This window comes from Diorhabda sublineata, chromosome 8, assembly GCF_026230105.1.
Source record: "Diorhabda sublineata isolate icDioSubl1.1 chromosome 8, icDioSubl1.1, whole genome shotgun sequence".
NCBI classification, from domain to species: Eukaryota; Metazoa; Arthropoda; class Insecta; order Coleoptera; family Chrysomelidae; genus Diorhabda; species Diorhabda sublineata.
The window spans coordinates 1,963,672-1,991,349 of NC_079481.1; the positions used below are offsets into that span (position 1 = coordinate 1,963,672).

Sequence of the window (27,678 nt, forward strand, 5' to 3'; positions counted from 1 at the left end):
CTACCCGATTACTTCGCAATTTTTAATAAAATGTTCAACATTTTCGGAATTTGGATGGACGATAAATGTATAGCTAACTCGATGGTTTTGACAATGATCTACGGGGTGTCCGTAATTGTACTTTTTATAATTACACCTCAATTTTGTCATTTTATTTACATGTATAAAGCAAGAGATAATGTAATCGCTTTCGCTGACGAATTTTATGTGTCGATGTCATCGTTGATGATTGTTTGCAAAGATTTTTGCTTAATAAAACACAAAAAGAAGATTAAGGGGTTGATGAAATCTATGGATTCGGAGATTTTTCGTCCTGAAAGTCCAGAGCAATATAAAAGGATATTTGAAGTAGTTAGTAGTCAAAACTTTCTATTTCAGATTATAAGCAAATAATATATGTCACAAGTGAATCTATTTGTACAATAGTTGCCTGAGGATTTTCACTGTTTACTATGGTCAGAGGTTAGGTAACGTTAATTTCAAAGATTTCTCGTAAGGTTGATAATTATCTGGTCAATTTTGAAGATTTCTGGTGAGTTTAAGAAACTTTTGAATCGTGCTGGTGGATTTTAGAGACTTTTCGAGAGTTTGCTAACTTTCTGGTAACTTTTAAGGATTTCCGTTAAATTTCACATAGTTTTGATTCTTTCTGATAGCTTTTAGAAATTTTGGGTAGATTTGAGAATCTTTCTGGTGAATTTTCGAGACTTTTCGATAATTTGCTAACTTTCTGATAAATTTTATAGATTTCTGGTAAGTTTGAGAGCGTTTTGAATATTTTCTGAAGAATTTCAGAAGCTTCTCAAAAGTTTGGTAATTTTGTTGGCATTTGAGGTAAATTTTGAAGATTTCTAGTAAATATCAAATAGTTTTGACTCTTTCTAGCAAATTTTAGAGATTTCTGATAAGTTTCAAATAGTTCTGACTCTTTCCGATAGCTCTTAGGGATTTTTGTAACTTTTTAGTCAATTTTCGAGACATTTTGAAAGTTTTGAATCTTTTCTGGTGAACTTCAGAAGCTTCTCAAAAATTTTAGAGATTTCTGGTAAGTTTCACATAGTTTTTACACTTTCTATTGAATTTTAGAGATTTTTGGTAAGTTTGACAACGGTTTGTATCCATATTTTTGACAATTGTAATAAATTTGACAATATTCCGGATCTCTCTAGTAAATTTTAGAGGCTTCCTGAATGTTTAGTAAGTTCCTGTTACATTTTAAAGATTTCTTAACAGTTTCGCAACGTTTTAGAGCTTCCAGAGGTTTCTCTAAAGTTTTTCAACGTTCTAGATGGTTCTGAAAACTTTTAGAGATTTCTGGAAGGTTGGACAACTTTCTAGATCCCTCTGGTGAATTACAGAGACTTGTCAAAGGGCTCTAGATTTTTCTGGCAAATTTTAAAGATTTTTCCAAATGTTAGTAACGTAAACATTCGAAATTTGAAGATTTCTGGTAAGTTGGACAATGATCTGGATGTTTTCGATAAATTTTAGAGAAATCTCCAAGTTTCTGTGTCTTTTTTGTTGGTTAGGCAACATTGTAGTGTTTTTTTGGAAAATTTCGGAAAAGTTGGTAGTTTTCTGGGCCAAGCAAACGTCAACAACCATTTTTCTATTTCGAGGTTATGGGTAAATACAAAAAACTCTTCTGGTTAATATCATTCGTCAACGTGAGTTTCTGCGTCTGCGTCATCATCAACCCGTTATTCGATACGAACAAAACCGATACGAAATACGTTTTACCATTGGTAGATTGCTACCCGTTCGCGGTTAACGAATCTCCGGTTTACCAAATAATGTACGTCTATCAAATATTCGTCTGCTTCTATCTAATGATGCACAATTATCCTTTTGACGTTTTCATCGTCGATTTGCTCGGTTTTTGCATAGCGGAATGCGACGTTTTGTGCGAACAAATAGACAACTTAAAATTAGAAAAATCCCCGTCATCCTACGACAGGAAATTGACGACGTGCATCAAACATCACAAAGCAATCAGTAGGTAAGTCTCGAGAAAGAGAGAAAGGGAAAGAGAAAACCAATAATGCAGAAAAAGATACATACAAATAGAGAGAGGTAGAGGAACCAGTATTGTTGAGAGATGAACAGAGACAGAGAGTCAGCAATGTAGAGAAAACTTGATAGAAATAGAAAGAAAGAACCACTACTGCAGGGGAATATACTCAGAAATAAGAGAGAGTGAAATAGAGAGAGTCAGTAGTGTAGAAAAAGATACATAGAAACAGAGAGTCAGAAAGATGCAGAGAGAGAGACACACAGTGCGGTAGAAAGAGAGTGAGAGAGAGACACAGCGAGGTAGAAAGACACAGAGAGATAGAAAGAGATAGTGAGACACAGTAAGGTAGAAAGAGTGAGAGAGAGACACAGAGAGATAGAAAGAGATAGTGAGACACAGTAAGGTAGAAAGAGAATGAGAGACACAGCGAGATAGAAAGAGATAGTGAGAGACAGTAAGGTAGGAAGAGAGTGAGAGAGAGACACAGCGAGGTAGAAAGACACACAGAGATAGAAAGAGAATGAGAGACACAGCGAGATAGAAAGAGATCGTGAGACACAGAGAGATAGAAAGAGATAGTGAGACACAGTAAGGTAGAAGGAGAGTGAGAGAGACAGTGAGGTAGAAAGAGAGACAGTAATTAATGGAGGTAGGGAGTAGAAGGGGCGGAATATAAGGGAGAGAAATCTTGACAAAGTGGTCGAAAAAACGAAGAAAATCGTATATGAATTTTTCGTAGGTTTTTCCAAGATGTCGAACGAATATTTTCTTTTCCTATTTTGCAACAATACTTCTGCAATTTGATATCAAGTTGTACCACCATGTTCAGGTTATCAATTGTAAGTACTATTTGAGTTGATGGATAATTTATTGTACTTGAACGTGAACCGTTCATTTTCTTTTCGATAAATCTGGTGATTTTTTTTTTAATGTTTAAGGCTGAGCCTATGAGCGTGGATTTTTATAAAACTCTGAGCTACCAAAGCTGTTTGCTCCTACAAATGTTCTTGTATTGTTGGACTGCATCATCGCTAACGGAAAAGGTATTACTTAAAAATTAAGGATGTATTCCAGTTATCCTTGACGTTTTTTTTTTTAAATCCTTGTTTGAATTCTGTAATTTACAACCGGTAAGTTGGAATGGTCGGAAAAATCCAGTACTTTGGGGCCTATTTAAGAAAAAAATGAAATTGTGACTTGGTTTGGAATGTTTGAATCAATTGAATGAATTGAAAAAAATTATTATGGGAAGCGTTACAACACCTAGTTGATAATTTAAAAAGGAAATAGATAAAATTATTTATATGCTAGTAAAAATACTTTTCATTTTTTTTAGAAAGTAAATGAACAAAATGAGGTCATAAATTGATGGACCAACTCATTTCCTACATAATTATGAAAGAAAAAGAAAAATCCTAAAATTTTTTGAATAAAATTATTCACCTACAAGTAGAGAAACTCTTGATTGGACTAAATTAGCAACTAGAAAGTTTTACAGAAAGTGAATGTACAAAATGAGGTGATAAATTGATGGACCAACTCATTTCCTACATAATTATGAAAGAAAAAGAAAAATCCTAAAATTTTTTGAATAAAATTATTCACCTACAAGTAGAGAAACTCTTGATTGGACTAAATTAGCAACTAGAAAGTTTTACAGAAAGTGAATGTACAAAATGAGGTGATAAATTGATGGACCAACTCATTTCCTACATAATTATGAAAGAAAAAGAAAAATCCTAAAATTTTTTGAATAAAATTATTCACCTACAAGTAGAGAAACTCTTGATTGGACTAAATTAGCAACTAGAAAGTTTTACAGAAAGTGAATGTACAAAATGAGGTGATAAATTGATGGACCAACTCATTTCCTACATAATTATGAAAGAAAAAGAAAAATCCTAAAATTTTTTGAATAAAATTATTCACCTACAAGTAGAGAAACTCTTGATTGGACTAAATTAGCAACTAGAAAGTTTTACAGAAAGTGAATGTACAAAATGAGGTGATAAATTGATGGACCAACTCATTTCCTACATAATTATGAAAGAAAAAGAAAAATCCTAAAATTTTTTGAATAAAATTATTCACCTACAAGTAGAGAAACTCTTGATTGGACTAAATTAGCAACTAGAAAGTTTTACAGAAAGTGAATGTACAAAATGAGGTGATAAATTGATGGACCAACTCATTTCCTACATAATTATGAAAGAAAAAGAAAAATTCTAAAATTTTTTGAATAAAATTATTCACCTACAAGTAGAGAAACTCTTGATTGGACTAAATTAGCAACTAGAAAGTTTTTTAGAAAGTAAATGAACAAAATGAGGTCATAAATTGATGGACCAACTCATTTCCTACATAATTATGAAAGAAAAAGAAAAATCCTAAAATTTTTTGAATAAAATTATTCACCTACAAGTAGAGAAACTCTTGATTGGACTAAATTAGCAACTAGAAAGTTTTACAGAAAGTGAATGTACAAAATGAGGTGATAAATTGATGGACCAACTCATTTCCTACATAATTATGGAAGAAAAAGAAAAATCCTAAAATTTTTTGAATAAAATTATTCACCTACAAGTAGAGAAACTCTTGATTGGACTAAATTAGCAACTAGAAAGTTTTTTAGAAAGTAAGTGAACAAAATGAGGTCATAAATTGATGGACCAACTCATTTCCTTCATAATTATGGAAGAAAAAGGAAAATCCTAAAATTTTTTGAATAAAGTTATTCACCTACAAGTAGAGAAACTCTTGATTGGACTAAATTAGCAACTAGAAAGTTTTACAGAAAGTGAATGTACGAAATGAGGTGATAAATTGATGGACCAACTCATTTCCTACATAATTATAAAAGAAAAAGGAAAATCCTAAAATTTTTTGAATAAAGTTATTCACCTACAAGTAGAGAAACTCTTGATTGGACTAAATTAGCAACTAGAAAGTTTTTTAGAAAGTAAATGAACAAAATGAGGTCATAAATTGATGGACCAACTCATTTCCTTCATAATTATGGAAGAAAAAGGAAAATCCTAAAATTTTTTGAATAAAGTTATTCACCTACAAGTAGAGAAACTCTTGATTGGACTAAATTAGCAACTAGAAAGTTTTACAGAAAGTGAATGTACGAAATGAGGTGATAAATTGATGGACCAACTCATTTCCTACATAATTATAAAAGAAAAAGGAAAATCCTAAAATTTTTTGAATAAAGTTATTCACCTACAAGTAGAGAAACTCTTGATTGGACTAAATTAGCAACTAGAAAGTTTTTTAGAAAGTAAATGAACAAAATGAGGTCATAAATTGATGGACCAACTCATTTCCTTCATAATTATGGAAGAAAAAGGAAAATCCTAAAATTTTTTGAATAAAGTTATTCACCTACAAGTAGAGAAACTCTTGATTGGACTAAATTAGCAACTAGAAAGTTTTACAGAAAGTGAATGTACGAAATGAGGTGATAAATTGATGGACCAACTCATTTCCTACATAATTATAAAAGAAAAAGGAAAATCCTAAAATTTTTTGAATAAAGTTATTCACCTACAAGTAGAGAAACTCTTGATTGGACTAAATTAGCAACTAGAAAGTTTTTTAGAAAGTAAATGAACAAAATGAGGTCATAAATTGATGGACCAACTCATTTCCTTCATAATTATGGAAGAAAAAGGAAAATCCTAAAATTTTTTGAATAAAGTTATTCACCTACAAGTAGAGAAACTCTTGATTGGACTAAATTAGCAACTAGAAAGTTTTACAGAAAGTGAATGTACGAAATGAGGTGATAAATTGATGGACCAACTCATTTCCTACATAATTATAAAAGAAAAAGGAAAATCCTAAAATTTTTTGAATAAAATTATTCACTTACAAGTAGAAAAACTCTTAATTAACCTATATTAACAATGAGAAAGCGTTTCGTAAAGCAAAGCATAAAGAATTAGGTTATAACTTGATGGAAGAAAACGTTTTTTCATATAATTCTGTACCCAAAAGAAAAATCCTAAACCAGGCATTTTTTTATAAATAAATTTACTTCGCTAAAAGTAAGGCAACCATTAATTTAACCACATTAACAATAAGAGAATCTTACGAAAACCAAACTTAGAGAATAAGATCAAAAACTTAATTCTGAACCCAATAAAACAACAAATGCAATATTTTGATAAAATTATTCATCCGAAACACATCAACAAAGAAAAACTCTCATGGTAGATGTCCCAGAGAAAAGGGTAATGAAGCGAAGAAACCAATACTGATTAAACAAAAGTTTTTTTCTTGATTAAAAACATATCAAATCACAAAATCATGTTGTTTTAACTTTACTTTTCCTAACAATCGGTTTATTCTTATCTTTCTGTTGTACTTTGTTAGCATCTTTCTTTTTCCCTTTTTCATTCTCGTCGTGCAAACGACGTTTCTTTCTCAACAACCATATTTCCTTTGCACGATCTCTCCTTCCCTCCATCATACTCTTATATAATTTACGATGTTTGTTCTTCACCATTTTTTCCCTCAAACGAAATTCTTGACGTTCCTGGCGGGCTTTCTCCCACGGTACCTCTTTATATACCTCCCCAGTACTAACCGACAATTTCTGAAAAAAAATTCGTATTTTATCGTGTTTTATAATACCATAAATGGTGATTTTACCTTAGTATTGACGGTTTTTACTTCTTTACTGCTAATTTCCTCATCGTTGTCGGCGTCACTTTCAATTTCGTCACCATCATCATCTTGTTTATCGGTGGCATCCATCTTATGTTGCTCTTCTAATTCATTTTCATTATATAAAGCCCTCGCTTCTGGTGGAATGTACTGCTGATCCCTTTCCTTGTCTATAAATGGAGATAAGTGAGGAGGCAGTACTTCCCCCATGAAATATTTTTCTACGGGTAGCAGATCAGCTGCATTTACGGAATCAAAAATCCATTGCGGTTGAACATAATACCTATAACCATTGGAGGAGTAAGCAAAAAAACTACCATGAAGGTATATTTAAACACAGTTGCTAGACTTAGAAGACAATAAAGGCAATGGGGATTTGTAGAACGTTGAGGTTATGTTGGTTCGGTGTATAAAACAAGTGTTTTTGGTAAATACCTTTTTCCTGATTCAAATTATGTGTAAAACTTTAATCCAAACAGAATAAAGTCGAACTTATAATGGAAAATTCTATAGAAGCAACAGTTGAGGCATTTAACAACCAGTTTAAGAAGATATGTGGCACCCATAATCACAAAAAGAAGATAGCGAGGAGAACCAAGATAGTTACAAACATTCTAGTTAAAACTACAAAGGTTCCAAACAAAAAATAATGAAAAAAGCGTGTATATGAAGTAAAAAGATAACCCTGACCTCCATAGGATAAACCAGGGTCAATAATTGATGCTGTTTAGTAAATATTAATGGAAAATAGGTCTGGTAGTGAATGTTGAACAAATAGAAACAATTTTTGAGTAAATTAGAATGAAAAAAATTAAATTTTTGATATTTTGAGTAAAAACTTTTTTCCAAGAAGTAAAATTAATAGTAGTGGGAAGAGAAATTATTCACATACATGTCAGAAGTATTTTGATTAACCCACGTTACCAATAAGAAAGCCTTATGGAGGGTGAAGATGTATAATTAATTTCCTACATAATTATAGAAAAGAAAAGGAAAATCCTGGAACTTTTTGAATAAAATTATTCACCTACAAGTAGGGAAACTCTTGATTGGACTAAATTAGCAACTATAAAGTTTTTTAGAAAGTAAATGAATAAAATGAGGTCATAAATTGATGGAACAATTCATTTTCTACATAATTATGGAACAAAAATACCCCACAAACATTCTTAATAAACTTTTTGAAAGATTAAGATGATCAATTTGTCAGTATAGAAGCAGAGATTGGCTTCAATAAAATAATTTAAAAAAAAAACAATTTAATAATTTCTCCATTCAAAAAATATGAAATTTTGAAGTAAGTAATGATTAAATTACTAACCTCGATATAAACTGCTTTTCCATTGATGGCCTATCGACTATTTGATGAGTGATTGTCTCGTCATCTTCACTAAAAGTTGATCCAACAAAAAGCGTCTTATCCCAAGAAACTTCCCCACCAAAACATCTTATAACAAACACCAACGGTTCCCTGGGAACCTCCCTATTTAAAAATATTTTCAATCCTTTAAATAAAGTTTTCAGTTTTCTAATTTTTTCAGATTCCTTGCGTATTTCTTCCAGTTTTTCCTCACTTGCCTCACTTCCGTCTGCATTAAAACTATCAATTTCCAAGTCTTCCTCTATTAGCTCATGCGAAGTTTTAGATAATGTGCAATTCAAAGCTGCCACCCTTTCAGAAACAAATATATCTTCATCAACTAATAGTTTTTCATTGCTGCTTTGTTGGATGGCCGTGAATTTTGGGGGGTAGTATAAATTTAAACTGTGATAAAGTCTGAAATTGACAAAGCCCAGCATCACAGTATAAAATTCGACAAAAGTGGACATGACTTTGAAATCCACTTCTGCTTTAGATTGTGGAGTGAAGGAAAAATGATGAGGTGTTATCCATGTAATTGTTTGTCCTTTAAATTCTGCTTGGAAATAGAAACCTTTGATTGAAATGAATACTTTTCTTAAAGCTTTAGCTTCAATAACAGCATGCAGGAATTCTAAAGTTAACCTGAGAAAAATAAATGAAAATTTTTGTTTTTCTAATAAATTGAGTATATTTTTACCTCCTGCATAAAGCCGATTGATCCCTAGGCACATGTGCTAAAGAAGGAAATGTACTGAATAGAAAACACAGTGTCAAACAATCATCTAAATCCTTAAGGGCATCTATAAAAGTGGGATAACGTTCCTTAACGATATGGTCTAATTTAAGTGTTGGATGATTATTTAAGTATTTATTCAATTTCTCAAAGTCTTTAACAGCTCTAGCACGTCCTACTTTTTTATTAAATATTTTATAATCTCTCAAACGCCATATTACTGGTTCATGTAAAAGAAATTGTATATCTTTTACATGGTATAATGTTTTTATTCCTGCTTTTCCTTTCTGGGCTCTTTTGCGATTTCTTGGTTCTCTAGGATAAATTCCTTTCAAAATACATAATTTTCGAAAGTCGTTGAGGGATAATTGTAATTTTTTCAAAGCAGCTTTTCTTGTCATGAATTGTGATCCCTCTCCGGACGAATACTGAAAAAACAATTAATTCAATATTCTAGTTATGATGTCGCTATATGTATTTTACCTTTTCTTTTCGTTTGGAAACCATTACGCTATAAAATATAAATTTCCGACAATAATTAATACAACTTTCACGTGTATTTAAAATTAAAGGTTATATTCATTAAATGTCAATGTCACCTAACAGAAAATTGATTTCTGTGGTGTCTCTTCTTTTCTACTTTCAATGGCCTGCATCTGCTAATACAACAAATTATTAGAATGAGTACCACAAAACTATACCCTTTTTTAAACTATATTACATTCTACTACACTATTCTGCCTTACACTACACTATACTTTTTTTTAGTATAGATCAATTTCTATTTAAACTGTTACAGAATATGTCAAAAAGTGTGTAACTAGAGTAAAAATCACAAATCACCTACAGGTAGTTTGTGGTAAAAATATTTAAGACTTCAAACGCATTAACAGTTAAAACAATACAATAATAATTATTAATTATTCCTCATTTTCAGAGCCAAAAGATACCCGTATTAGCTTACGATAGTTACAGACTCGATGTGAAAAAATCAACGCAATCTAATTTGAAATTATTCATAGCAAAATCTCAACACCCTTTACTATTGAAGACGTTACTTTTTTCTTTATCTATGGAACAATATTTACAAGTGAGATGTTTATATTTACATGCAATTACACTCGAAATATTAACTTTTTTTGTTTATAAATATTTTTTCAATTTCTTTCTATTGAAACACGAATTTTTTTGATATACTATGATACATTTTTTCATTTATCAATATTTTGTTCCAGCTTATAAGAAATTCGTTTTCCTATTATACAGTTCTAACATCACTAAATGAAGATTCATAACTTTAAGTAGTATCAATTAATAATACATTCACTACAATAAATTTCAAGCATTAGCAAGTGTTTTATTTATATCAATATCAATAAATTTTTATTCCCGCACAAAAAAATCTGGCAACAGCGCGTTTCAATTAAGTTCACATGAAAATGTCTAATGTTCCAAAGTGCGTCGTTGAATATAGTAACTGAAAATTCAAAATATATTTTTCCCTAAACCTGGTATTTAGGATTCAGCTTTCTCTTTCTTCTTCTCACACAAACCCAGCTAGTTTTTCGTTTTTTTGTTCTTTTCAGTCTGAAGCAGTGATTTCTCTTTCTCTCGTTTAATTAACTCGTAACATTTCGATTTTAAGAAGGTAGGATTTTGATTTTCTTTTTCAAAAATTGAAACTGAAATATTATTTATGTTGCATTAGATTGTATTTTATTTACATAAATTACAAAGAAGAAATAGTAAATACGATAATAATTTTAATGAAGACTTATCAACAAATATCGAAAGATATTTTAAAACAATTTTGGTGTATCCCTTATTCTATAAATATCATTTTTAATAGACCTGTAAATTGATTTATACATCATCTATTCCATCTTCTTCAAGTAAATGATCCAGTTTCAACTCTTTCCCTTTCACTACATTCTTTCTCTTTTTTTCTTTTTTAACTTTTTGCCCAATAACATATTCGGGCATAATGACTTTTGAACTTCGAAAACTTGCCTTTACATTACTATCATCATCAGACTGCGAATTACTCACTTTAGAAATGTGTTTCTTAAACACAACTTTTTGAGTTAAATCTGCTTTAGCATTAACAGATAAAGGATCGGAGTCTTTCCTTTCTTTCAATTCTTCTAAGAAAGATAAAGCTGTTTTAGTGTTACTTTTATCTGACATATCTTCATCTGCGACATCGTCTAAGGTATATTTCGTCCATTTGTGCGGGTTCTTTTTAAAATCTGGCATTTTTTTTATATAATTTTTAGGAACCGGATTTTGGGGTCTCTTGAATATACTCTCTTTGCCTCTTAATCTTTTGGTAATGGCTCTTTGTAACTTGGGATTAGATTTATGTGTATCATCGACATCTGTATCTACCTCCATTTGTGTATCATTTTGTAATTTAGTTTTATTATTTTCAAGCACTGTTAATTGTTCGAAAATATTTTTTTGCCGCAAACTAAATTCGTCATTGTCAGATTTAAGAGTAAATGGAATATTTCCCGACATTTTAAATATAATATATATATATATTATATATTTATCAACATTTATGACATATATTAGACATTTATTCTTCTTCTTTTCTTCAACTTCACTAATCTCTTCTTAACGTATTCATAGAAAAATATATATACACAATACACAATTTGTATCGAAGTGTACTCCACACACAAACTACTTTTAATTAACAATTTATCCTTTTAGAAGGAATACACATAACAAACCAATACAAAATCATGATTTCTGATTTTCCTTACAAATTCTGAAATGAGTAATAGATATGAATTATCTTAAGCCACAAATATAAAACTTTGATCCATTCAATCGAGTCTCCCTGGGTGCATTCTACTAAAGTCCGAAACGATCTAACACCCTGGATATTGTTCCACCTATGATCGTTGTGAAAATTCGTTTACGTCCTAAATGATGTCACTATTCTCGACTGCTTCATACTATTAATAGAACTCTGTAAAAACGCGTTCTACTTATAACTTTTCCCTATTACGCCTACGGTCATTTTTCTACATTAACGTAACGGAAAAAACAGCGATAGTGGATGTTTATTATGGGTCTTCTCTCGTTTTCTCTATAATATACAGCTTTCATAAAATATCTCTATAAGGGTGCATTCCACTAAGCGTGATTGCCGTGAGTGCTTAGTGAAATGTACCCTAAGTGATACACTTTCGAATAGGTTGATTAGGTGCGTTTTTTTGTATATAATTACATGACTGGACAAGTCTGTGGTTATTACCATATATTGCCGAACATATACACTCGAGACATTGACAGTTGACAGAAATTCACCAGACACTGGGAACATGTGCATATAAAAATGCCATTGGTTGAAAATAGAAGATGAATAGACGTTGATTGTGGATATTGTTAATTAAATTTGTTGCTTATAATTTAACTTAAAGTACAGAATAAGTTTTCCAGTAATCGAATTATAATAGACAGTTCAAATAACACTTGAATATATTATAAGTTGATGTCATTTTATAATGTATCAGGTAAATAGATTTAAATTTCAAAATTTGGCTTTTGTCTCGTGTTTTGTAACCTAATCTTTTTCTGTCACTCCAGCCTAAGTTCCAAAATATATGGAATGCTACGAGACTATATAAAAATTGTAATAAATGTTTCTATCACTTTTTTAACGAAATATTTAAAATTCATAACTCTAAGGTAACATCCTCTAACAAAATGAACGCATTGTCTTTGTACGGTTTGACACTTGTGTATTTTTAGTTACTGGTTATTTTATGGAAAAACTATGACCGGCTCTACCAAAAGGAAATTACGTTTGGAAAATAAAAAGAAAAAAATGGCTGCGTTAATGGATATAGTAAAATTAAATGAATATGATCGAAGTTTGAAAAGCAAAGAAACAAAACTTGATGACAATGTTAGTATGCACCCACTGAAGGAGCCAAACCCAAAAAGATTAAAAACAGAAAATAGTGAAACGTAAGTACCTATAATCTTTTAATTAATAAATTGAATATAAAATGAATTAGTTTCTAAATATTTGTTCAATTCAATATTTTTATAAATAGATTCTATATAAAACAGCTTATTTGTATATATAATTTGTTGATTGATAGAAAGAATAGATTATCTACTATAATATCATGTGCTTTTAGAACTAGTTTTTTTGAGCTTCATTGTATAATAATCAATTTAAAAACTTTTAACATCATGTTAAAGTGACTAAATCTGATGGTCTAAATTAGATTTGCTGAAAATATTTTGTTTTTGAGCCAGTTAATTTCATAATCTTGTACAGTAAAACATCATTGCAATATTTTATTTTTGAATATTAACTTTTGCTTGGAAAACAATGGAGAAAAGTGGAAAATAAATGGGTTTATTTTCAGTAGTTTTGAGTTTATCGTTTAATCAGATGTGATGAATTATTAATACAATTATTGTCATATTTCAATCAGTTTGGACAAACCTTGAAAAACATTAGATTATATTATATAAGCCGTGATTTACCTTGCTAACACTTTGACATATTAATCGATTGGGTACCCTGGTATGTTTACTAGTCAAATAGGAACATTTAGGGGCTTTGGGGCTCACCACTTCCAGCTTTGAGAAGCATGAATATAAGTACATAGCTTTTGTCTATGGATAGAGGAGGTGTTTGGCTTGCAGAGACAACATGAGCAACTTGGAGTGTCTCCAATGTTCTTCAGATGGTAATCCACTGAAGAGTGTGTAGTGAACCTACGGGTTAACTCTTCTTATCTCATTTTTGCTTAAAAAAAAGACTTTTTGGGACCAGAAATCTCTTTTATTGTTTCAGGCCTAGATCTTTATGAATATTTCTGATTTTTTGTGTTTTCCACATGATTTAATGTCTTTTTAGGAAACCTATAAAAGGTTGTGGTCCTAGTCTACCCCAGACTGTTTACCAGTCAAGTAGGCTTGGGGCTTACTTTAATGTTCTTTAGATGGTAATACACTGTTCTTCTTCGTTAGTATTCTTCCGTAATATATTCTTGTTAAATGGTTGTGGATCTATCAAAAGAGTTGTCCCAGTGTTCATTTCTGGACACTCCGGTATGGCCTGGTCCCCATATTAGAGTAACATTGCTGTTCATTCCCAGTGAGATCAATTGCGTTTGAAGATCTGCTCTGATATCTGAATATTTTAGGTTAGGTTGGATGGAGTTGTATGATCCCATTGGGTTATACATTTCCTCATCTATTGTTGAAAAGTATATGGAAATCAATTGAGTAGATGTTGAGTTTAATATGTAGTGATGTTTCTTGTAGAGAACTTGATGCACAAGCACTACCGCCCCCACTGATAGGAGAAGTAGGTCCGTCCGGTAAACCAAAACTGGAGGGAGAAGAATTTTTGGAATTGAAAAAAATGTTACGTGAGAAAACACAAAAATTGCGTAACAGTCCTCAAATAAGATTACGAGAATTAGGTTTAAACGCTAGTCTATCAGTGGAACTAGACGATCGCATTCCTCTATTTTTTTCTGATCTTCAACATTTGATAATGTATTCGCAACTAGGACCGCACGCTCCTTATTCCCCGGCTAGATGGTTAGCATTGGACAAATATAATAGGTTACAAAATACAAATTTGTTGATAGTGGAAAATGTCTCTTTGTATCATTTTTCGGCTCACGAAAGTATGTTTCCGTTTTTGAGTTCGCAGTTTGAGAATAAAGTTGAAATGATAACGCCGAGTTCTTACAGCAGCGATATAGTCAAGGATTTATCGATGGTACCTCTAACCGGTAACTAACAAATTTTTTTAGTAGAATTTTTCGTTTCTAATTGACGTTTTTAGGTACGCAGATGAAAAAATTCGTTAATAATTTCGGTACATTGGACGCTGCAGTTTTAAAAAGTGACGAAGTTTTCGATACAGTTAAAAATTCCTTTCCTATATTGGATTCCGATACTGAAGATACTGGTGTACAGTTGAAAGGTATTCGTCCGAATACAGATAAATTTTCCAGGACGGATTTGTTGTTATCCGGATGGCAGATGGTGGAGGAAAATTTTCCTATGCCTATTAAAGGTTTGGCAGAAAGGAAATTCTCCGGATATACATTGAGTAAGGAACGGTATAAGAAAGTTACGCCGTTCAGTCCTATGTACGCCCTAGATTGCGAAATGTGTAGGACATCTACAGGTTAGTGAATTCTTATCGGTTTTTTTGGAAATTTTTTGAAAAAATATTTAAAATATTGATAAAAACTGATTTATAATGAAAAATAATATTTAAATTCGTGATAAAATTGAAATTATTTACTTGTAAAATCATCAAAAAATATTATTTATAAATAAGTCGGATTGTTTACTATACAATGACGTCATCGTTCTTCGATTTAGGACTGTTTTTAACGTGCAAAAACATAAATTGGTACCACGAGTCGATATTTTTATAAATAAATAGATAAAAATGTCAATATGGAAGGAGAATAATTCAAATTTTGAATTATCATTTCCAAAAAGGAAAGAAGAATCATTTTTCTATAAATTTCAAATATTCCTTCGTTTATTACACGTTTAATTAGATAAACAATATGAAATATCGACGTTTTTATAAAAAACAATTGATTTCGACTGATAATTAGCTTATTTCCCATACAATGACGTCATATCGCTTTAATAGGCGGTGATAATCACGTGATAATAGATAGCGAATAAAGTAATTTAATCCAAAACGAAAAATTATGTTCTTAAAATGATATTTTAGATCTTATTAGCAAGAATTTTGATTAGGAAACAAAAAAATTGTGTTCATATCGGTGGGATAAATTTGAACACCCGGTATATTTTATTACATCTAATTTATTGATCAAATCTTATACACGACTCTTTTTTTTTATAATTTGAATGCACTCTTCACTAATTTATGTCGTTACAACTCTCTAGGCGTCCGTATTTATACGGTAAAGTTTTTTCTGGAACATTCGGTTTTTGGAATTTATATGCGCATCCGCCAAAATCTCAACTTTTCATGTTTTATTAAACAGGGACGGCTTCGATAATTGTTTAATTTTATTCTATCGTGTTCATCTCGTTGTATTTTGTCCAATAAAATCGAAAAATCATCCGATTTGGTTGGAACAAAGATTTTAAATGAAAATTGATTCAAATTCTGATGATTTTTCGATGTACCAGAGCCAGAAAAAACGAAATAACCGCGATCGCTTCAAAAACTCCACTCGACGGTATTTATACTGTAAAGTTTCTTCTGGAACATTCGGTTTTTGGAATTTATATGCGCATCCGCCAAAATCTCAACTTTTCATGTTTTATTAAACAGGGACGGCTTCGATAATTGTTTAATTTTATTCTATCGTGTTCCTCTCGTTGTATTTTGTCCTAAAAAATCGAAAAATCATCCGATTTGGTTGGAACAAAGATTTTAAATGAAAATTGATTCAAATTCTGATGATTTTTCGATGTACCAGAGCCAGAAAAAACGAAATAACCGCGATCGCTTCAAAAACTCCACTCGACGGTATTTATACTGTAAAGTTTCTTCTGGAACATTCGGTTTTTGGAATTTATATGCGCATCCGCCAAAATCTCAACTTTTCATGTTTTATTAAACAGGGACGGCTTCGATAATTGTTTAATTTTATTCTATCGTGTTCATCTCGTTGTATTTTGTCCTAAAAAATCGAAAAATCATCCGATTTGGTTGGAACAAAGATTTTAAATGAAAATTGATTCAAATTCTGATGATTTTTCGATGTACCAGAACTAGAAAAAACGAAATAACCGCGATCGCTTCAAAAACTCCAGTCGTCCGTATTTATACGGTAAAGTTTTTTCTGGAACATTCGGTTTTTGGAATTTATATGCGCATCCCCCAAAATCTCAACTTTTCATGTTTTATTAAACAGGAACGGCTTCGATAATTGTTTAATTTTATTCTATCGTGTTCCTCTCGTTGTATTTTGTCCTAAAAAATCGAAAAATCATCCGATTTGGTTGGAACAAAGATTTTAAATGAAAATTGATTCAAATTCTGATGATTTTTCGATGTACCAGAACTAGAAAAAACGAAATAACCGCGATCGCTTCAAAAACTCCAGTCGTCCGTATTTATACGGTAAAGTTTTTTCTGGAACATTCGGTTTTTGGAATTTATATGCGCATCCGCCAAAATCTCAACTTTTCATGTTTTATTAAACAGGAACGGCTTCGATAATTGTTTAATTTTATTCTATCGTGTTCCTCTCGTTGTATTTTGTCCTAAAAAATCGAAAAATCATCCGATTTGGTTGGAACAAAGATTTTAAATGAAAATTCATTCAAATTCTGATGATTTTTCGATATACCAGAGCCAGAAAAAACAAAATAACCGCGATCGCTTCAAAAACTCCAGTCGTCCGTATTTATACGGTAAAGTTTTTTCTGGAACATTCGGTTTTTGGAATTTATATGCGCATCCGCCAAAATCTCAACTTTTCATGTTTTATTAAACAGGAACGGCTTCGATAATTGTTTAATTTTATTTTATCGTTGTATTTTGTCCTAAAAAATCGAAAATTCACCCGATTTGGATGGAACAAAATGATTTTTAGATCTAGAAGAGCCTAAAAACAAAGAGGTAACCGCTTAATTCATTTTTTTTTCAATTATTCTTAGGTGAACTGGAATTGACTCGAATTTCTTGCGTCAACGAAAAACTAGAAGTTTTTTACGACACCCTCGTAAAACCCGACAACCCCATCATTGATTATTTGACGAAATGGTCAGGTATCAATAAGCACATGATGAAAAACGTATCGAAAAAATTGAAAGACGTCCAAGAGGATTTGAAAAAGTTATTGCCACCCGACGCCATCTTGATAGGACAATCTTTGGCCAACGATTTACACGCCTTGAAAATGATGCATCCCTATATTATCGATACCAGGTATTGTAACGATTTTTCACAACACACTGTATCGTAGAACCAAAAAAATCAACGTTTTCGTCGATTTATGTATCGATTGTCAATCGATTCTAACCGTTCAAATCGATTGTGACTCTTCCAATTCCTATTAAACTGTCCTACTATTTTTTTTAGTTGAAAATAGAAGCTTGATGGATTAATTTTCTCATAATAGTTCAGAATAGTCGATAACTGGATAATTATAGAGGCATAGGACAGGTTATAGGGAAAAAAAGAAGAATGATGGCGCCAAAATATCATGACAGATCCTCTTCTCGGAACTCTAACATTATGACGTCAATCTTCTTGTCAATCGTTAATCGATTATCACTCTTCTAGTTATTTGTGTTGTCTAGTTGTCGAACTATTTAGATTTAGGATGAGTTACAGGAAAAAGAAGAAGATTTATCGCCCTCTTGGAACTCCAACAATATGACGAACGATTTCGTCGATCTTCGTGTCGATTATAAATCGATTCTAGCCGTTAAAATCGATTGTGACTCTTCTAATGTAGAAACAATCGTACTGATCTTCTTTTTTATCGAAAAAAAAAATCCTCAAAGCATCAATTTTCTATAAAATTATCGCATGTTCTTGTAATATACCCATAATAGTTTAGAATATTCGATAACTGGATAATTATAGAGGCATAGGAAAAGTTATAGGAAAAAAGAAGAATAATTGCGCCAAAGTATCATAATAAATGCACTTTTTGGAACTTTAACATTATGACGTTAATCGATTATCACTCTTATAGTTGTAGAACTCTTTAAAAATAGGACAAGTTATAAGAAAAAAGAAGAATAATGCCGTCAAAATATCATAATACACCCACCTCTTGGAATTTTAACATTATGACTCAATCGTTAATCGATTATGGCCGTTAAAATCGATTATCACTCTTATAGTTGTAGAACTATTTAGATATAGGACAAGTTATAGGGAAAAAGAAGAATAATTGCGCCAAAATATCATGACAGATCCTCTCTCGGAACTTTAATTTTATGATTTCAATCTTCTTGTCAATCGTTAATCGATTATGGCTGTTAAAATCGATTATCACTCTTATAGTTGTAGAACTATTCAGATATAGGACAAGTTATAGGGAAAAAGAAGAATAATTGCGCCAAAATATCATGACAGATCCTATCTCGAAACTTTAATTTTATGATTTCAATCTTCTTGTCAATCGTTAATCGATTATGGCCGTTAAAATCGATTATCACTCTTATAGTTTTAGAACTATTTAGATATAAGACAAGTTATAGGGAAAAAGAAGAATAATGGCGCCAAAATATCATGACAGATCCTCTCTCGAAACTTTAATTTTATGATTTCAACCTTCTTGTTAATCGTTAATCGATTATGGCCGTTAAAATCGATTATCACTCTTATAGTTGTAGAACTATTCAGATATAGGACAAGTTATAGGGAAAAAGAAGAATAATGGCGCCAAAATATCATGACAGATCCTCTCTCTGAACTTTAATTTTATGATTTCAATCTTCTTGTCAATCGTTAATCGACTATGGCCGTTAAAATCGATTATCGCTCTTATAGTTGTAGAACTATTCAGATATAGGACAAGTTATAGGGAAAAAGAAGAATAATTGCGCCAAAATATCATGACAGATCCTCTCTCGAAACTTTAATTTTATGATTTCAATCTTCTTGTGAATCGTTAATCGATTATGGCCGTTAAAATCGATTATCACTCTTCTAGTTGTTTGATTGTAAACAAATAATTGTCTCTGTTGTTGTTTGAGGATAATTCGGTAGTTGTAGGGCTATTTAGATATAGGACGAATTATTAGTGAAAGAAGAATAACCTAACCTATTATTTTTATGTTTGAACTTTGAAATATCATTCAATTGTTGCATTTTAATGATTTAATGTTTTTTTTTTGTAGCGTAATCTACAACATAACCGGAGATAGAACGAGAAAAACGAAACTTCAGACTTTGGCTAGGGAATTTTTGAAGGAAAAAATCCAAGTCGGTCAACACGGTCATTGTTCGACGGAAGACAGTTTGGCCTGTATGAAATTGGTGAAATTACGTCTCCGCAAACACCTTTACTACGGCGACGCCGTCATGGGAGGCGTAAACAACGACATAAGGACCTACCCCGAGATGGGTACTGCTCAGTACGCCACCAGCATGTTGCGGCAGTGCGTGAAAATCGACAAAAAAGCGAACGTCGTCGGCGTAGACGAAATCGGGTCGAAATACAAATTCTACGTCGACAAAGGCGACGAAAAGAACGTTTCGAACGTGACCTGCAGCTCGGGCAAATCTAATCGGGAAGTGATTGTAACGTATTTGGATACCCTGAAGGATAATTCTTTGAACGTGGCGCATCTGCGCGTTTCCAATAACCAACTGGACGGTAACAATTGCAAGATATTCAAGAACATAGATAAATGGATAAAGGAAATTTACGAACGTAGCGTCAGTCCGAGTTTGATTTTGGTATTGTTCGGTGGACACAAACAGGCGAACGGCGTTTGTTTTATGCAGATCAAAAAGGACGTTTAGAGTTTTGTACAGTTCGTCTAGAAGATACCCGTGTATATATTTTCTATGATTCGTTATTTTTTTCTTTCCTCGGAAATTTGAGAAAACTTGTTCGTATCATTTTTTTTTTTACAATAAATCAACATTTTTTCACGGTTGTTGTTGTTTTTTCTTTTGTTATTTTTTATCCTCCTCGTATACAAGAGCGTAATTTGATCGATTACATAGTTTTCAATGGGATAATTCATAAAAAAAATATTTTATACAAAAAAATATCGACGAAATCGACGTTGCTATTTATTATTCGAATAATTATTGACTCGCCCTGGTACTAATACTACTAATTTCGGATATTACCATAAATTTGTCTATTTTGCTTCGGTTTTTACACCCCTGTCGATTTTCTAGAATATTTTTTATATTCGGTACTTGTGGAATCATATAGATTGAAAAAAAAAAGAAAAAATCTATTCATCACGCCATAATTTTTCCTCTAAATAAGAATTATATCATATATTTTATAGATAGACCCCATAAAAACATTAAAATAATAATTTTATGACAAAATATCTTATTTTTCCATAAAAAAACTATGTAGATACAAATAATTTTTCAAAATTCCCGCTAAAACGCTCAGAACTGTTCCGTTAGTATGATTTACGTCATTAAACCATAGATAAATGTAGAATCCCCTTCAGAGTTATCTAATTTTAACTAAAAATACTTCTATTTTATAACTAGTCCCTATATAAACATCAAAATGATAGTTTTATGACAAAATGTCATATTTTTCCTTGAAAAAACTATGTAGATGCAAATAATTTTTCAAAATTCCCGCTAAAACGCTCAGAACTGTTCCGTTAGTATGATTTACGTCATTAAACCATAGATAAATGTAGAATCCCCTTCAGAGTTATCTAATTTTAATTAAAATTGCTTCTATTTTATAACTAGTCCCTATATAAACATCAAAATGATAGTTTTATGACAAAATGTCATATTTTTCCTTGAAAAAACTATGTAGATGCAAATAATTTTTCAAAATTCCCGCTAAAACGCTCAGAACTGTTCCGTTAGTATGATTTACGTCATTAAACCATAGATAAATGTAGAATCCCCTTCAGAGTTATCTAATTTTAATTAAAATTGCTTCTATTTTATAACTAGTCCCTATATAAACATCAAAATGATAGTTTTATGACAAAATGTCATATTTTTCCTTGAAAAAACTATGTAGATGCAAATAATTTTTCAAAATTCCCGCTAAAACGCTCAGAACTGTTCCGTTAGTATGATTTACGTCATTAAACCATAGATAAATGTAGAATCCCCTTCAGAGTTATCTAATTTTAATTAAAATTGCTTCTATTTTATAACTAGTCCCTATATAAACATCAAAATGATAGTTTTATGACAAAATATCATATTTTTCCTTGAAAAAACTATGTAGATGCAAATAATTTTTCCAAATTCCCGCTAAAACGCTCAGAACTGTTCCGTTAGTATGATTTACGTCATTAAACCATAGATAAATGTAGAATCCCCTTCAGAGTTATCTAATTTTAATTAAAATTGCTTCTATTTTATAACTAGTCCCTATATAAACACCAAAATGATAATTTTATGACAAAATATATTTTTCCGTAAAAAAACTATGTATATGCAAATATTTTTCAAAATTCCCGCTAAAACGCTCTGAACTGTTCCGTTAGTATAATTTATGTCACTGAACCTTAGATAAATGTAGAATCCCCTCCAGAGTTATCTAATTTTGATTAAAATCGCTTTCATTTTATAGATGACCCTGTATAAACATTAAATTGATTATTTTAAGATATTATATGACAGATTTCTATGAAGAAACTTGGTAAATGAAAATATTTTTCAAAATTCCCGCTAAAACCTTAGATTTCTCCTATGACTATAATGAAAATCACTAAGACATTGATAAATATCGGACTCTTTCGAAGTTAACCTAATTATAATCAAATGTCATATGTCGAATAATAAATTATTCAATAAAACCATTGATTTGTTTTTGGAATCGCTTTTATTTTATGCATAGACTCTATATAACAATTAAAATAATAATGATTTTATCCAATACGACATATTTCAAAATAAAAACAACATGAATGAAAATATTTTTAAAATATTCTTCTTTTTTACGTAAATACTAACCACACTCTTATTTCATTCCCATTTTAGAAACTTCTCCATGACATGAAAAGCATCATAGAAATACCTTAAAATATAAAGTAGTACTCTATGGTCTAAGGAAATACCTAACAATTGTTTACTTATTGTAAATAAGAAATTATTCTACTGAGTTATGTTTATAACAATAAATCATTAATTATTCAACAGTACATCACTCAACCATTGACAAATATCTATATATACATTTAAATAATAATTTTGTATAAAGTTATGACATATGATCTACGTCATATAACCATAGACAAATGCAAATTCTGTCAAAGTCACTTTTCAATGAATTAAAATGAAAATTATTCAAGAAAATAATAATACTATGGAAAAATATGACAAATTTCGATAGAAATATATTAAGATACAAATATTTTTGAACATTTCCGTTTAAACAATCCGAATTGTTTAGTGACCATACTCTACGTCACCGAATTTTCAGATAGACCCTATATTAACTTGAAAATAATAATTCTATGAAGAAATATGACAATTTTCGATAATAAAAAATATTTTTCACGAAATCTTCAAGTTTTTCACTATTTACAATAATTGAAATGATAAAACATAAATAGTTTTATTAAAAAACTTTTTTGTGACATGTTCCTGTACAAACTTTCGAGTGACACTGTATAATAAAGCTTTTTTTAAACGCTAACATCTCCTGTAGTCAGTTTGAATCTATACACTATAATAAACAATTGAAAACATCACTGATTAGAGCCTCCCAAATCACTAAATCTAAATCATTCAGATTTTTTGAAATTATGAGTTTTACTTCAAATCTTAAATTTCGTTCTTATGCTACCGTGACTTTCTATAAAGGGTTCAATGTTGAATACTACAAATATTACTTCTACGACAATTAATTTTATTTCCATTGAACTTTGTTTACATAAATCCCACCCTCTGCTTGAGATTAAATTAGACAACCCCGCACATTCTAACTCCCCCTTTTATTTGACATTTCTCCATTGCGCAAACGTCAACACATAGTATTGATCATCCCTTACGTCTATGACTAAGTGGAAATTCTTACCGGAGGTTTCCTCGGTGGAAAAATCGTTGACATAAACGCGATAACATTTTGTTTCTCTGGTGCTCTTATTAATAATCGGGATAAGTGCTACCATTTCGATTATGGCCGAAGAGGGCCCCAAAATGAAACACGTCCAGGGCGGTAAGTTATTTATATTCTATCAATGCGAATTATTTATTGTTAAAAGTATATGCAATTATTAGTTTTTTCTTTAAATTATACATTGAAATTCCATTTTTATCTCTTAATTTGTAGATATTTTCATTGTTTGTTCTTGAACGCATTAATATCGATTAGTTTTTTTACGTCTTACGATTGTTGAATACATAAACTCGAAAATGAATTTATCAATCAATAGTAATTATATTCGATAAGTTATTACCAATATAATCGATCTTTTATTAATCGAATCAATGAATTAAACCAAATTTTCGAATAGTTAATTTATTATAATATAGAGGCGTTTGTATTTCAGTGTAAAATGTAATATTTTTTTATAAAAGTGAACTATAAAATCATCAGCTGTTAAAACAATTTCTTGCACATTACCTTGTTTTATTTAGGGGCATTTACGTCGTTACTTACTAACTAAATAACCTGTGTTACCTTCATTTTACTCCAAACAATGAGATCTATGTTTTTTCTTATTGTTTATTCTATGTCAATAAAACATCGTCAAAGTAATTTATAAACAAGTACCAATAAATCAATATTTTTTTTGTTTCTGAGAAATAGCACAAATTATTTCTAGTACTTACCTTTTTAAGTAAATCTTGTACCCACCTATGATCTCGATATCTTTAAAATAAGTCTATGAAATTCATCTTAACACTACAGTAACAATAAACTTTAGTAAACACATATTATGTCAATAATACTAAAAACATACACTTTCAACTATAAAATACTGTGTTTTTATACCTTATTATTTCATTATAATGTTTATAATTCTAATATTTTCATCTTATTTCACAGTAATAAACTTATTTAGAACTATTAACAGCATTTCTGGATTAACGTTAAGATTTATTATATCTAATATAACGTGTACCGGGAATATTATGTCGTAAGCAACTCCGACAACATCTTACTTTGTTTTATAGCGTATTCGGACAAATCGGTAGATCAATAAAATTTTAATTTTTTTGCAAATTAACTGTAAATAAGAAATAATTCTTAGTAATTGAAACTTAAATAGTGAAAATATTTACGTACACAACAAAGTAACATTAGCCATTTTGATTTATTTTCTATGTTTATTGGATATGACGTTGGAGTAAAGATTTAATGATCTCAATCGAATAGGATTTTATTCTGTTTTAAAATAATTATTGATTATTATCGAACCAGTGATCTTGTCAGTCTGCCATGTTGCTTGGCGGGTAAACGTTAGATTGTGTCGGGATATTTTAAATTTTTGCTTAGAATTAATGAAGTATTAAAGGAATAATTGTATCTAAGTGCATAAATACTTAACGTTAAATGTTCTAGTGTAAAACTTTTGTTAGATAACATCAACAAACTAAAACAAATGATGAAATGATTTTTGATATTCCAGTCGGCTATACAACAATTATCGGACTATGTCTTGGCGGTCTCGTTTTTGGTTTGCTGATGCTGGCAGTAACTTGGTATTGCTACAAGAGAAAAGTTCTGAACTCTCATAAACGACATGGACCTGATCAACCGTTAGCTTTCCACACCCACAAACGACCGACAGCAGTTAAGAGTCCCGCGGGTTCTACGGGTGGAACTCATTATCTGAAGAAGAGCCCCAGTCCGACTGGTCCTTCTAAAACACCACCAGGGGTAGGTTTTAGAAGACAAATATCAATTTATGATTATTTTCGTGCTTATATATCATATTGAATATGATTTTGGTGTGTCTTTGTGATAGATGTCTACACCTCATACTCCAAGTCCTACTGGAAGCGTAGTTGGACCTTTGGAGAGTGGAGTAATTAATAATCAGATCGATACGAAACCCGTACATGAACCCATTGCTAAAGCCGAAGTCTCGGCGATTTACAATACGGAAAACGAGAAAAATACGTTACCTACTAAGGAAGAAATCGAGGTTAACGAAAAGAACTTACAACAGAACGCTTCTTATTTAGGACAACTTGTTTTCAAACTCAGGTACGCTTTTTTTTGGAATAAATATTTTTTAACAACACTGTATAACTTTTTTTTTCGGTATAAGTTGAATTATTTCCATTATTTTTTAATGATTATACAATTTAAACTATTTATAGTGCCAATGGAGTTCTTAATAAATAATTAGCATTTGTAGGTTATGTTCGTGGTTTACATTTAGTTTCTAAACAGTTTTCAATAAAAGTTTTCAAAAAAAAATGTATTAATTATCGAATTTTTCGTAATTTTACCCATTTTCACGTCAAACAACATAACCTCAAATTTTAAAAAAGGAAGTCATAGATACGTCACCGTATCATATATATCCGTTTTGGCGCGAAAATTAAAAAGTATTATTCTCAAAACCTCATTTATCGACAATTTGATATATACTACAGGGTTAGTTCAAAGTATGTAAACATTTAAATATCTCACGAACCGATAAATGGTATTGCGCTGTTGTCAAATGACCATTTTTTCCCCTAAATACTCCGTATATTATCAGTTTATGAATTTTTCGAAATTCTATATAAAAAATTTTCATTTTCGCGATTTGTGGTCATGCTTTTAACGAAATCACGGAACTACCTTGTTTCAAGACCACCCTGTAGATGTTTTTAACGCTAAAATATGCTTATTATCTAACATCTGTTATTAAATGTTCTTCTTCTGGCTTTAAGAGGCTGGGAATGTAAGTTATTTTGTCTACGGATATACATAGAGGAATTCTTCGACTACTTCAATTGATTTAAAGAGTTGTTAGATGATTCGAGCATAGCAGTAACCCCAATACGCACGGACGTCCAAAAAAATACAAAATTAAATCGGATTCAGTCAAAAAAATTTCCACTATTCACTATGCACTATGCGCGCGTTCGCCCAAAAAACACTTTCACTATTTTCGTTTACTGACAGTCTGGGGTCGCGGATCGCCTCCGCTAGATGTCGCTAAACGAACTCCCCTCGCAGTCGCGGGACTCCTGGCCGTTCGCGAAGGATCCTTGTGCTGATTGCGTTCACCGGTGTATATATTTGTTCTTTTTGTGAGATATATTTTTGACTAATCGTGTTTGTAGTATATAGTGCAACGTTTTCTTTTTCTTTCTTAGATATAAAAACGACAAGAACGCCTTGATAGTCTCGGTAGTAAGATGTCGAGATTTGCCGGCTAAAGATAGCAGTTTGGGATCGAGCGACCCATACGTAAAATTACAACTTCTGCCCGATAAGCAACATAAAGTGAAAACTCGCGTACTGAGAAACACCAGAAATCCCGTTTACGACGAAGATTTCACTTTTTACGGCATAGGTACGTGCCCTTTTGTCCTTTTTATTTCTCTTAAGGAAAATTACCTCGACGTTATGGGAAAATTCGTGATTTTTCTTCACCGACTTGTGTATGAATATTTGAAAAACAAAAATTTTAAATTCCTCACATCGAGGAAATTAATATACGAGGCGGAATCTAAAAATACTTTTTGCGTATCTATTTACACGAGTCGTTCGCACTATTGAACCAGTTCCGGCTTGTCTATCTGCTAATATATAAACGGTTTAGTGTTTACAGTGTTGTGAAAAGTCGAAAAAAGTGCCGAAAAAGCTAACGAAATGTTTTTTTTTTCTTCTTGGGACTTTTACCGACTAAAACTCCCCCGAAACGTTTTTCTTTCTGCTTCCTGCAGAAGGGGAAATTCTCATGGACTTTCCATGGTTCAACGTTCACCATATTCAATAGATTTAGCACTTAGGTTTGTGCTGAATCGTTCCTGCCATTAGGAAAGTCACTATGGGATAGATGGGAGCCATTTTGAAGGAAATAAAGTGACAGAATTTCCTGTTGTTGTACAGCCACATTTGGCGGTTCTGGCTCTTCCAAAATCACTCCCGACAATGGGAAAACCACGATGGGATGGATGAAAACCATTTTGGGCCTTTGCAAAACATTTCTGATATTGGAAAAGGATGAAAGACATTCCAGAAGTGGTAATTATCCTCGGTACTTATCAGATTCGGTATTTTGGAGTCGTCCAGAATCATTCTTGATATTGAG

General features: G+C 31.2%; 5 protein-coding genes across 6 annotated transcripts in view; 3 read left to right on the forward strand and 2 right to left on the reverse strand.

Annotated features, from left to right (window-relative positions):
* Positions 1–10,316, forward strand: LOC130447817 (odorant receptor 46a-like). The gene is made up of 6 exons (XM_056784848.1): positions 1–348; positions 1,620–1,999; positions 2,754–2,853; positions 2,953–3,057; positions 9,722–9,874; positions 10,020–10,316. The coding sequence occupies exons 1-6, from the start codon at positions 31–33 to the stop codon at positions 10,077–10,079; spliced, it is 1,116 nt and encodes a 371-aa protein (XP_056640826.1). The 5' UTR covers positions 1–30; the 3' UTR covers positions 10,080–10,316.
* LOC130448157 (pescadillo homolog) lies at positions 6,013–24,331 on the reverse strand. Of its 2 annotated transcripts, XM_056785397.1 has the most exons (6): positions 24,251–24,331; positions 9,268–9,443; positions 8,749–9,212; positions 8,010–8,693; positions 6,674–6,971; positions 6,041–6,617 (listed from the first exon to the last, which is right to left on the reverse strand). In XM_056785397.1, the coding sequence occupies exons 2-6, from the start codon at positions 9,289–9,291 to the stop codon at positions 6,327–6,329; spliced, it is 1,761 nt and encodes a 586-aa protein (XP_056641375.1). In that variant the 5' UTR covers positions 9,292–9,443; positions 24,251–24,331; the 3' UTR covers positions 6,041–6,326. The 2 variants fall into 2 exon arrangements, with proteins under 2 accessions (XP_056641373.1, XP_056641375.1); XM_056785395.1 differs by lacking the exon at positions 24,251–24,331 and having other exon boundaries at positions 6,013–6,617; positions 9,268–9,422.
* Positions 10,341–11,357, reverse strand: LOC130448159 (protein TSSC4). Its single transcript, XM_056785399.1, has one exon. It carries the CDS (start codon positions 11,302–11,304, stop codon positions 10,648–10,650), a length of 657 nt encoding a protein of 218 aa, XP_056641377.1. The 5' UTR covers positions 11,305–11,357; the 3' UTR covers positions 10,341–10,647.
* On the forward strand, positions 12,083–20,403 carry LOC130448156 (RNA exonuclease 5). Its single transcript, XM_056785394.1, has 6 exons — positions 12,083–12,311; positions 12,550–12,768; positions 14,086–14,564; positions 14,618–14,965; positions 17,440–17,710; positions 19,639–20,403. Exons 2-6 carry the CDS (start codon positions 12,575–12,577, stop codon positions 20,264–20,266), a joined length of 1,920 nt encoding a protein of 639 aa, XP_056641372.1. The 5' UTR covers positions 12,083–12,311; positions 12,550–12,574; the 3' UTR covers positions 20,267–20,403.
* LOC130448158 (synaptotagmin-11) overlaps positions 23,434–27,678 on the forward strand; it is a 13,400-nt gene continuing 9,155 nt past the window's right edge. Inside the window, exons 1-4 of the mRNA XM_056785398.1 lie at positions 23,434–23,633; positions 25,051–25,301; positions 25,390–25,631; positions 26,738–26,937. Of these exons, the coding sequence (XP_056641376.1) occupies positions 23,594–23,633; positions 25,051–25,301; positions 25,390–25,631; positions 26,738–26,937 (733 nt within the window). The 5' untranslated portion in view covers positions 23,434–23,593. The remainder of the gene's footprint in view (positions 23,634–25,050; positions 25,302–25,389; positions 25,632–26,737; positions 26,938–27,678) is intronic.

What these genes read in the sequence shown, in the direction of transcription:
- LOC130447817 (XM_056784848.1), top strand. Translation starts at nt 31, where the DNA reads ATGTTCAACATTTTCGGAATTTGGATGGACGATAAATGTATAGCTAAC. An exon ending in AATATAAAAGGATATTTGAA is followed by an intron (nt 349 to 1,619) that starts GTAGTTAGTAGT and finishes TTCTATTTCGAG; the next exon opens with GTTATGGGTAAATACAAAAA. An exon ending in CATCATCGCTAACGGAAAAG is followed by an intron (nt 3,058 to 9,721) that starts GTATTACTTAAA and finishes CCTCATTTTCAG; the next exon opens with AGCCAAAAGATACCCGTATT.
- LOC130448157 (XM_056785395.1), bottom strand. Translation starts at nt 9,291, where the DNA reads ATGGTTTCCAAACGAAAAGAAAAG. An exon ending in CAATCGGCTTTATGCAGGAG is followed by an intron (nt 8,694 to 8,748) that starts GTAAAAATATAC and finishes TATTTTTCTCAG; the next exon opens with GTTAACTTTAGAATTCCTGC. An exon ending in GAAAAGCAGTTTATATCGAG is followed by an intron (nt 6,972 to 8,009) that starts GTTAGTAATTTA and finishes CAATGGTTATAG; the next exon opens with GTATTATGTTCAACCGCAAT.
- LOC130448159 (XM_056785399.1), bottom strand. Translation starts at nt 11,304, where the DNA reads ATGTCGGGAAATATTCCATTTACTCTTAAATCTGACAATGACGAATTT.
- LOC130448156 (XM_056785394.1), top strand. Translation starts at nt 12,575, where the DNA reads ATGACCGGCTCTACCAAAAGGAAATTACGTTTGGAAAATAAAAAGAAA. An exon ending in AAAACAGAAAATAGTGAAAC is followed by an intron (nt 12,769 to 14,085) that starts GTAAGTACCTAT and finishes TGTTTCTTGTAG; the next exon opens with AGAACTTGATGCACAAGCAC. An exon ending in ATCGATGGTACCTCTAACCG is followed by an intron (nt 14,565 to 14,617) that starts GTAACTAACAAA and finishes TGACGTTTTTAG; the next exon opens with GTACGCAGATGAAAAAATTC.